Source organism: Austrofundulus limnaeus, unplaced genomic scaffold (assembly GCF_001266775.1).
Source record: "Austrofundulus limnaeus strain Quisiro unplaced genomic scaffold, Austrofundulus_limnaeus-1.0 Scaffold7, whole genome shotgun sequence".
Taxonomy (NCBI): domain Eukaryota; kingdom Metazoa; phylum Chordata; class Actinopteri; order Cyprinodontiformes; family Rivulidae; genus Austrofundulus; species Austrofundulus limnaeus.
The window spans coordinates 4,002,707-4,013,803 of record NW_013952409.1 but is presented as its reverse complement, the minus strand read 5'-3'; the positions used below and the strand labels follow the sequence as shown (position 1 = coordinate 4,013,803).

At 40.4% G+C, this 11,097-nt stretch overlaps 1 protein-coding gene across 1 annotated transcript in view; it reads right to left on the bottom strand.

Moving 5' to 3' along the window:
• spire2 (spire-type actin nucleation factor 2) overlaps positions 1-11,097 on the bottom strand; it is an 18,852-nt gene continuing 7,755 nt past the window's right edge. The window contains exons 3-15 of the mRNA XM_014033712.1: positions 10,337-10,717; positions 10,095-10,175; positions 9,810-9,974; positions 7,528-7,614; positions 7,235-7,352; positions 6,729-6,889; positions 5,685-5,907; positions 3,333-3,454; positions 2,889-3,026; positions 2,748-2,815; positions 2,147-2,174; positions 1,423-1,520; positions 1-738 (exon numbers count right to left, since the gene is read on the bottom strand). Of these exons, the coding sequence (XP_013889166.1) occupies positions 405-738; positions 1,423-1,520; positions 2,147-2,174; positions 2,748-2,815; positions 2,889-3,026; positions 3,333-3,454; positions 5,685-5,907; positions 6,729-6,889; positions 7,235-7,352; positions 7,528-7,614; positions 9,810-9,974; positions 10,095-10,175; positions 10,337-10,717 (2,004 nt within the window). The 3' untranslated portion in view covers positions 1-404. The remainder of the gene's footprint in view (positions 739-1,422; positions 1,521-2,146; positions 2,175-2,747; positions 2,816-2,888; positions 3,027-3,332; positions 3,455-5,684; positions 5,908-6,728; positions 6,890-7,234; positions 7,353-7,527; positions 7,615-9,809; positions 9,975-10,094; positions 10,176-10,336; positions 10,718-11,097) is intronic.

The following is an 11,097-nucleotide window of genomic DNA, read 5'->3' as shown; positions in this document are numbered from 1 at the left end:
ATAATAATAATAATAAAAATCAACATTGTTCTGTTGTGTACAAGCTTTTACAAACTTACATTCATGACCAAAACAGTCAGAGCTGCGATGTTAAACTAAGTGTCCGAGTTCAGCTCCGCCCTCGGTCTCACATCGTAGCAGACGCAGAGCTTCTTTCTTAAACCTTTAGAAGTGAACAGATCTGGAAGATAATGCAGCTGTGCAAAGCAGACGTGGAAATTCTCTCTATAAAAACGGTTCTAAACAGCTTCAGAAACTGTGTTTAGATCTAAACACGACGTAATAAATGATACATTTAATGCTTCAATCCAGCAAAATTAACTTTAAAGCACCTTACTGGATTATAGATGTCTGTCTAAATGTGTGCAGAGTGTGGTCGGTACAGCACAAAGTGTCTGATCCACTCAGTGGCTCACGCTGTTGATCGTCTCCGCGCGGTGGAGCTGCGGCGAGGGGGACGGCGAGGACGCGTGGAGCTGTTTGTGTTGAGGGTGGTGCRGCGCGGACAGGTGAGGGAAAGCCTCGACGTTGGACTGACGCTGCAGCTGTGGTCTCTGAGCGGGGACGGCCTCCTTCTTTGGAGTGTTGTTCAGGATGTCCAGGCTCCGGCGGCTGGAGGAAATGACGTCGACGACGAACTTGGTGCACTCGGCGCAGACGTCGCGCAGCGTGCAGCCGTTGGCGTACAGGTGCGGGAACTCCTCCTCCACCGAGCAGCGGGTTAGCCTTCGCAGGGATCTGCAGACAAACCATGAGACAGAAGCTGCTGCACAAAAATCCCTCTTAACGCTTTTCATCTGTAAATCAGCCAAACATCTGGGTAAAAAAAKCTGCACAAAATCTTCAGCTTATTTAAAGAGACGAACATATAAACCCAACACGAGCAGCAGCACGGCCGTCACTAATGAGAAGATTAAGGTCAGTTCTTGTGCTTAAATAACACTTAATATTAGCTGTTATAAAACACATTTGTGTTCTTCTGGTTGCATCTTTAGGTCTTGATGACAGGTGTCGGCAGGTAAACACAACACCAAATCAGCACACGCTCCATTTCCCTCCAACTGGCTGTCAACCATCTTTACAAAGACAGCTGGGTAATTATTACATAAAGGCTGCTTAGAGGCCCGGAGGAGGTGATTATATAACAGAAGAAGAATGAGGGAGTGGTGGAGGGGTGGGGTGGGGGTGTGATTGGATTGAGGAGAACTTCAGACACGAGAGATGTTTCTGCTAAAGTAAGGAAAGTCACTGAGGGAGGGGCTCACTTCAAATTTTAAACCTTTGAACTTCAGTTCAGCAACAAAAGAGTCTTGTTTTGAGCATTTTTAGTTGTTTTGACAGAAACCAGGGTAAAAATAAAATACATCTTTTCTGGTTTTTATTGTAAATTTCAACTTTGTACTTGCTAAAGAAAAGACTCACTTGTAGACTTGGGTTTTGTGTCCGTGACTTTTTGGTGCWGTGTGGAAGCCCACAGTGTACACAGGAATATGGGCCATCTTTTTGGAGGGAATCTTCATCTGGAGGAGAGGAGGAAGAAGAAGAAGAAATCGGTCAAACTTTCGGCTCGAACAGGAAGATCCTTTCACAAATACAGACTGAGGACGACAAATTGATTTAAAACACAATGTTTTCCATAAATGACACAAACTAACAAAAAACAAACACGTCTCAATAAACAATGATCTGACAACACAGATGAGCCACAGCACTACACACACCACACAAAACAAAAAATTAAAAATAAAAGCACAAATTCAAACCTACAGAAACACATATCCAACACGGGTCGGGACTGAAGCAACAAATCAGAACCAGCAAAACAACAGAAAACGTGAGGTCAACAAAGAAGCCAGCCTGACAGGAGGTAAAAAAAAAACACCAAAATCCATATTTATATGAATTTACAATAAGCTTATAAATATATAATATAATATAATTCAAATATGTAATCAATCATTTGTGATAAAAACTAAAGGAAGGCTTCACAGATACCCAATTAATATCTCATCTATTACAAATCARTTTGTTTTCTGCATCATTTATTTGTAATTATACTAAAACACAGACATGATATGGCACACAATATATATATATAAAAATACAATTAAATAATAATTGAACAAAGCCAAATGTGTGAATTTACCTTTGCACTGCAGGAGCTGCAGACTGACCTGTGGGAGAAAGAAAAACAAATACATTTCTCAGTTTAGTTTAATACCAAAAGGAAATATTTAAGATTTGTTTTAACTGTTATGTCCAACTTTCTGCTTTTAATTCACATAACCTGTGCCTGTAGSAATGTTTACATTTTATTTTAATGAAGATGTTTTTTATGACTCAGTTTGTGTAAAATAATTTTATCATTCTCACTCAAAAATGAACAAATTTGTCTTAAAAACCGTCCCCCCGTTTGTGCAACACAACTAAAAAAATGAACTAATTTTGTTTTAGTAGAAAATATAGAAACAGTGAACCTGAGTTTGAATTCAATTTAATTCAACTCAAAAATACTTTATTAATCCCAAAGGGAAATTAGATAAGATTAGATTTAAAACTAAAACATAAAAACTTGAAGTTGTTACAGGATAATTTCATAATGTAAAACAAACTTTACTGACAGTTTTTGAACATTTAAAGTGTAAAAAACCTGAAACATCAATCCTCCAACACAGACTTTAAAGTTTCTTTTAAAGCTGAAGTGAATCTAAAACCTCCCAGGAGGTCCAGTGAAAGTTGTCTGGTACCTTTTACACAGTAAGCAAGTAGACGGCCAGGAGAAAAGAGGAAACTTGACTCTGCAGCAGCAGCAAACCTGAGGAAACAGAGAAACTGAGTGGATTTACTGTCAGCAGCTCGGAGAGTACAGCCGGGCAGGAAACACACACCTTCCCCTTCTTCAGGTTGTTGTAGAGTTCTTTGCTCTGAAGGAATTTCTCCATCTCTGCTTTGACCAGCACTCGGCGCACATTGATGACCTCATCAACCGTTAAGGCCAGACTCTCCACAGGATGGCTGAACTCCTCCTGAGCAAAACAAAACAAACATTAAAAACACAAGAAAACTCTGAATGCAAACAGAAACACAACATCAATCCAACAAGTGCAGCAAACTAAAGGTTTCTTCAGCTGTTCATGGTGCAAGACTTGTCTCTCACAGCCGAAACGTTGGTCATAATGATTTGGACCGTGCCTGTGTGCCTGTCTGTTGACAAARTATCTTGTGAACCACTGAACTTAATGAAACTTTCAAGTAGGAATCATTTATTTCCAGAGGTTAAATTTTAGGAACATGCTGTAAAATTGCAGATAAATGGGCTGATCTCGTCTCACCATCCACTGGTCTCCAGTTTTGGAGCTTGGTGTTGACTCTGGCCCCTCCGTGGCCTCGTCGACTGAACTCAGAGACAGGCGGGCGGGAGATGGCGGCACCCAGCCATGAACTGGAAAGGAGGCTGGAAACATGGAAATGGATTAAAAGTCAGTAAAGGGAAATAATGAATTAAATAAGGACGTATCAAATGAGCGTGGCCGAGAGCGAACGAGAAAAAGCCTCAAATCCGAGCCTAACAAGTCCATGAATTACACATCAGCTCCTTTCATTCAGCCTCGTCTCACATCTCAGCCCCTAAGAGCGTTTGTCGATCGCCTCTAATGCAGTCATGTATTATTAATCTGATTCCAGGACAGAGGTTCGTCTCGTGCTGATACATCTGTAACTTAGATCGCACTGAGAGCTCTGCTGTAACTCTGTAGTCCACACATGGCTAAACCCGGGTGCCTCGTCCGGCCTGCAAGTGCAAGGTGTCAACGTGGCTCTAATGGAAGTAAACAGACTGAGGGGGAGGCTGGAACGGGCCAGTAAACATCATCTGTACATATAATTTGGATCAGCTGCTCATGACAGCTGGGGTTTAGCAGCTTACATCCTCACGCAGACACAGCTTAGGCACAGGAGCCCCCTGTTGGCAGAGTCGGGTACTACATAATGAGCCTTTATCCTACCAATAACTCAGCTTTAAAACCCGAGTCGTGCTGCTCGGTGGACTGCAGGCTGGGAAGGCTGGGAGTTAGCTTTTCCACACAGACAGCCATCCAGCAGATAACGTCCTGTGCACAGACTTCATACTAGGGTTGGGCGATATTGGCAAAAAAATTAATCAAGATTAATTGTGTCAATTAGCTAATAATGATTAGTAGATAACGATTACACTTGCATGTTTTTGACWCTAAATCAGTTAAAATATTCTTGCAAAAACAAAACTCCTTAATTTTAACAGGTTAAATTAATAAAAATGAATTGAAACTCACTTTTCCACGATGTGGAGTGGCAGCATATATTAAGTAACACTATCCTACACTATCACATGCTCGCTTGATAGTGAAAGTGCATCGCACACAAAAATACATCATCACGTGGCACTAATTGCAGTAATTGTAAAGTGGTAAATATTGATTGTTGACCATTTTTCTGACGATTAACTGCACACAATACGATTTTGCCCAACCCTGCTTCATGCATCCCACACTTCTGTGTCTACTCTCCATCACCAAGYCAGACTTTATCGTAACATCTTTATATCAAATTAGAATCCATCAGAAGTCTCTCGACAGCTTTGTGGCTGATGTGAATCCCTGTAAACCTTCAGTCCTGAGGTGCTGCATCACCGGAGACAGACACAGCTCTTATTTCACTGAGCTAACAGTAATTTAATAAGATTTGTGCCTGAAGCAAMGGCTGGATGTAGTGGCGACATAATGTCTCTAAAACCCTTGCATCATTTGTGTAGAGGATTAAAAAATGAACAAACATCTTCTATTTTTTGAGACGTTTTTGCACTGCTGGTTTCCTTCTATACCTTGAGGCAAAAGAAGCAGAAATGTTAAAAAAGTTGTTTATTAATAATTATTATTATTAATTTAATCAATTATTATTAATATTCTAAAAAGGCTCATATGAGAAGTTAAATGCACATTTATCTGTTTAATGTTCACATTTTCATGCTGTGCTCATGTCTATTAGAAAATTTTCAACTAAATGGGGGATAAAGCTGCTACAGAACCCCCTGGTGGAGGCTAGAGGAAATGCATGTCCAAATACTGAAATAAAAAAAAATAAATAAAACATACTTAAATTACAGTAAAATATGGTTTTACAAATATAAACCAGAACTATTACTGTATTTTGCTTTATTTAGCTGTATTTTGAAATCTGCTTTCTTGTGACATCTTTTACCTTTTAATTATGATAAAATCAGATCATTTTTATCAGCCACACCACCTACAGTACAGCCATTTTTTATGTGCCTCTGCAGACTTCAGTATCACTTTGGATCTGCTTTTCAAAGATCTGCACTCTGCAAAGAAAAGGTACTTGGTGTCCCTCGAGAAGAGGACGATTAAAATGGCAGATTGAATAACCTGTCTGCTCAATCATCTTCCTTTCAGACAAACTGAAAGGCTGCAGCACTTCAACGAGCTGCAGATGTTTGGTAAGGATTTAATAACAGGATATGTAAAAAATGATGATATTTTCAGTCTCGACTGCTGTTATTTAAATAGATCTGAAATAGAGATCTCTTTCTCTAACTTCCTAACATTAATGAAAGGTTTTCTGGATGTACAGCAGACATGAGGTATTCTGATGATCTCAGATATTATATGGTGAGGAATAATTAGTGAGACCTCTGTGGTAAGGTGGAGGCCCGGCACCAGTCAACGTCCTGGACCTGGGTCTGATGTCCCGCAGTCTGATGGTYTCACCCAGCTGGGCCGACTGTGACAGAGACGGAAGCACGTCCCCTCGGAGTAAGGCGAGGTCCTGCTCTGAGAAGGACCGGTCTCTCTTCAGGGGTGTGGGGGAGCTCTCTGTCCTCCTCAGGTCTCCATGGTCTGGAGACTCTTCTTCCTGTTGTGGTTCAGGGGTCGAGGGCAGAAGGGTGGAAAAGATAAATTAACGTCACACTTTGGTTTTGATCWATGCTGATTTGGACTAAAATGCATCATTTTTCAATGTAAGACATAACCAGAAAAACACAAACAAAAACAAAAAAGGATCTGAATGAATCAAGAAATGAGAATCTGCTGACTTGATTTGTTCTGTTACAACCAGAAACTTTACAGAGATTTGATTCAACAGATCAACACAAAGACGTYGACGGAGGGTCTTACAGGATGCCTCTAATGTATATCCTGTGTCTGAGTCTTAGGGGGTCCACAGAAAGGCTGCCAGATCCTGTTCCTGAGTCTGAGGGAGTCTCATCCAGATCTTGTCAGAGTACGACGCAGTGCAGGGAAATGCTTCTCTGTCACTTCCTGTTTGCTTTATTGCCTCTTAGTTTTGTTTTTAGTAGCTTCTATGATCTCCAAGGCTTTTATTTTTAAGTTTTCATCCTCTAGTTTAATTTTTTTCTACCATTCTGAAGAAGTGTTTTGCATTTTCTTTTAATTTAAGACAGCTAGTTTTAGATTATTATTTCCTCTTGTTCTTTGCGAAGAAGAGACACTCTCCTGTTGTTAAAAAGGTAACTTTTACTTTGAGCTCATTTAAAATTAAATACTTTGAYTTGATTTATATTATGGTAGTTTTATTTGTACTTAAGTAAAATATTATCATATTAGCTTTGCTCGTCCCCTTTTGTTCACTTGCGATCCCACACAGCAAACTGAATGAATTCAGGCTGTAAAACAGCCAAACACAGAAACCTTAATCTCAGTATTGGAGCCCACCTCAGATAAGTTCATCTCCTCCATCTCGGCCAGCGTCGGGGCCTTGAGCAGGATGCGAGGACGGGGTGGCGGCCGGGGCTCTGACACAGACAGGTCGATGCATGACGTGGATTTGACGTTACAAGGACACATCTGAGCCAGACAGGGCAGAGAGCCAAAGGCTGAGAAAGGAGAGAACAGAGGGGAGGAGAAATTAGTCAGGAGCACGAAGATACTCAGGATCTGCAACATCTTCTTATAGGTTTAGATTTGTATTAACTTTAATGTTTTTATTATGTTTGTTAGACAAAAATTAACATAATTTTAAGGATAAAGCCTTATTTGTGCTGTAGTCGAGTCACGTCTCTAACAGATTGTTCACGGTCTTTCATGAATTGATTTCATGTGTGAGGAGCTGWAGTTGTTTTACTACCAACATGGCTCTGACTCATCACTGGTGTGGATCCCAGATCTTTATAAAAAGTCTTTATATCAGTTATACGAACTTAGAAAAGTTTGATTGTTACATCTGGTGCTGTGTGGCGCCACCGGTCTGAGTTTTCTCTCCTGCTTGATCTCTGCCAGGACCCGGTCGTGGAGGGACTGCTGCTGCGGGGGCGGAGGGGGAAGGCTGCGCTCTGAAACCTAGYGTGTCAAGAAATAAGAGCACAAATCCACAGGTTTTAAAAAAAGAAGCTTCTCCTGGTGCCATAAGGCCAAATTATTTATTTATGTGCAAACAGAGTTCGGACCTGGACTTGTTTACAGGATATTAAACATATGAGTCACTTTGTGGACGTATAAGAACACTTTAACTCACCGGTTTGAGCGGAGGTCTGGATCTAATGAAGTCCAGTATAAGTTCATGAGCATTTCTCTTCACTCTGGTAGGAATGTCACCATCCACCTAAAAAAAAGAAACAAACTAAACTCAAACCTCTGCACTGTGTCAAAATCTATGTAAAAATATCCCAATATAGTCATTAATGTCAGAAAATTAAAGCTTCGGGTCTTATTTTAAAGGTTAAAACAGAACACAGAACTGCAGCTGATTTAACATGTTAGGTTATTTAAATCACACAGAAGCAACATTATTCACATCTTATTGTTTCTTGTGGTATGACTTTATTTTAATATAGAAGCGGCAAAAAACAACTGAAGACTGTAAAAAAAAGAAGTCATTAATATTTTGTTTGTRAGTCTGAATAATGTAAGTGACTGTGGAGAGGCTGCTCTCTGCCACAAGCCTGACACTGGCTCGGAACATTTTCTTTCTGTAAAAAGCCTACACAGGATAAGTTCCTGGAAAGTAAAAAAGTAAAAAATAAATAAATAAATTCTATGTCTCGGTCCTGTCTGCACCCAGAATCCTCCTGCCTCATCTGAACCTCGTCAAAAAACAGCAACTTTAACTGATCTGAATCAACAAATTTATTAGTATTTATTAACGGCTGACAGTTGCTAAAGTTTAATAAGAAAGATRCGAGCCAGTTCTTTAAATATCTGTAAAACCCTGTGGTTTTCTGACAGTCTTTTGTGTTATTTCCTCCTCACATCTCATCCTACACTTGGCTCTTCTGGCTGTTTTTGACAACCTTCTGCTGCCTGCTGAGAAATTCTGTTTTATTATGTCTTCATCCAGGACCCTGTTGCTCAGAACATGTCACTTCTATTCAGAGTCTAACCATTGAAACAAACAAACAAACAAACAAATAAATAAATAAATCACATACTATATTTTTGTGTCGGGGGAACCCAATGAGGGTCCCAAAACAACAAGTGGGAGTCCTTAGATAATCTACAGGAAGCAGCTTACATTTAAAAATTATTTGTGACAAATCTTTACAATGATAATGATAAAAATAATAGTCAGAAATGAAAAAAAAATGACATTGTGGATGTTTATGTTGTCATTATGTCTGTGTTTATTTAGATTATTAGTAGTATTTGTGTATATTTAAATCAACAACAGATGAATATGGTCACAATCATTTTGTGGGTCAGGAGCTAAACATTTGAGAATCGCTGCTTTAAAGTAGACATATCCTGCTTTTAAATCCTTTCTTTTCATATTTAAATCATTCAGTTGGGGTCTTTATAAGGCAGAACTACAAGGCTTTGGTCTGAATTCCTTCTTATTCTAACTTCACCAGCCCCTCTTCCACAACTTTTCTCATATGTGCCTCAAAACAGCTGGTTTTGTTACTGTTTCTTTAAGAAGCTTCAAGCCCCGCCCCTCTCCAGTTTGAGAGGGGGTTACGTTTTATAGCTTGCAAAAACGTATTATTTACAATTTACATAGAAGATGTCAGCAACAGAAGACTTGTTCATCCAGCCTTACATGTTGGAACTAGAGTCTGACCCAGAACCAGAGTCTGACCCAGAACCAGAGCAGAATTAAGATGAGGAAATTGTAGCTGGTAATTCCGTTGCAGATAATTTGACATAATCGTCTCAGAAAATATCATAGAAAATAGAGAAAACTTCAAAAAATATGACCCAAACAAAATAGAAAGAGACAGTATATCTGCAGTACCAGGAGAGACTAAATTCAAATTATTTGCACTCCTAGAGATTCCAAATACACAACAAAATGTATTTAACAGCTAAAAATGTGGATTTAGCGYATGTTTCCTTCAAATCATCTCTTAATGGACATTCCACCTGTTTTCAGTGTCTACAGATGAACTGTTTTTACTACTAAAATGCATTACATTTAAACTTTTACACATTTCATCACCCTCATCTGCCCTCAACATATTTWTCACTTCATCTAATTGTCACCTGAAACAGAAAAGCGAAGGCAGACAGCAATAACTGAAATATTTAGTGAACCACTGAACAAACTAACAAAACTTTAAAAAGTAATCTTTGGAAATGTACAACTAATTCAAGTCGCTGGGAGTCATTATTAACACGTACTTAAAGTGCTAACAGATTCTGTRTAACATAATTTACAAGGTTTAAGCCCATTTTTTAACATCTTAATCTAAACTCTGACATGACAGGTGTCRGGACTTGTTTTTCTCGAGATAAAACAGTTTTCAGTGAGCGCAGCGCTGGCTGAATATCTGAACATTTGAGCTCCATCAGGACTCTCACCATGACTTTGCGCAGCTGAAACTTGCGAGCTCGGATGTCCTGCATCAGCATCTCGAACGGCGTGAGGCTGAACTCGGTGGGCAGGGGGTTAAACGGCTGCTCCTGGACCTTCTTCAGCTTCACTCCCTGCCTGAGCTCCTTCATCAGCTGCACCCACAGATGAGCCTGGAGGAGGAACAATAAATAAATAAATAAACAACTCATCTGCATCTGTGAGCGTGACAACTCTGCCTTCTCCGGTCAAACACTTGGTTGTTTTGTTCTCCGAGTGTCGGCTCGTCTCACCCAGTCTCTGTGTTTCAGTGCGTCCAGCTCGGCTGYGGACCTGTCCTCCAGAGACTCCTCGCTTGAAATCTTCTTCAGCATCTGTGCAAACAAAGTTTTATAAATGCTATTTCATATGAAAGTAAAGCTTTGTATTTTCTAATTGCTGAGGAGGAAAATTTCCTCTGTTTAGTTCATTCTTTCAGTTAGTTCTTCTTGTTTTAACCTTATCTGAGTGAGTGAGGAGTGAAAACTTAACAAACCTCCTTTGCATCTCTGATTTTGATGAGGAAGGTCTGCAGCTCCAGAGTCTCCACRAACAGAGCCCTGCAGACGGCCTGGTAGTGCTCCGGAGCCAGACTCGGGTTGGCCAGACGGGAGGCGCAGAGCACCATCACCTGACGGAACGTACAAACCGGCCTTAACACGCCCTCCTGCTCCTCTTCCTCTTCCTCCTCCTCCTGCCCACTGTACCCCTCGTCCGTTGTGCCGTTCCTGGCGTTGCTGTTGCCCTCTTCGCTCGGGTCTCCGCTAGCCATTCGATCGATGAGGCGCTCCAGCTGCGGGCTGAGCTCCCTCTCCTCGCTGTCATCCAGTCCCCAGTCCAGAGCTCGGTAGATGGCCACACCGAGGGCCTGCACCAGCTGGACCGATGGAAAGAGAGGCCAAAACACAAAACATTTACAAAACTATCAAAACAAATATAAAGTCACAGCAACAGGAAGTGGCAGTGTTTGATTTAAAAACTTCACTGGATAATTATTTCAGGTTTATGCAGACAGAGTGCCTAAACTGTGTAAGAACTAAATTATTTTATAGTTGAGAGGAGGTGGAGTTAAACAACTGACAGGAGAAAGGGTCAATGAAGTTTTTTTTTGTAAAATGCAACTCGACTGTTTTCTTCAACTTTCAAAACCACAAGAACAAACTGATTCTCTAAAACAGGGGTTCTTAACCTTTTTGACCTTTTGGCCCAATTTGTTGCACATAAAGAGGCATGAGGCCCAGTCAGACATTACAAATG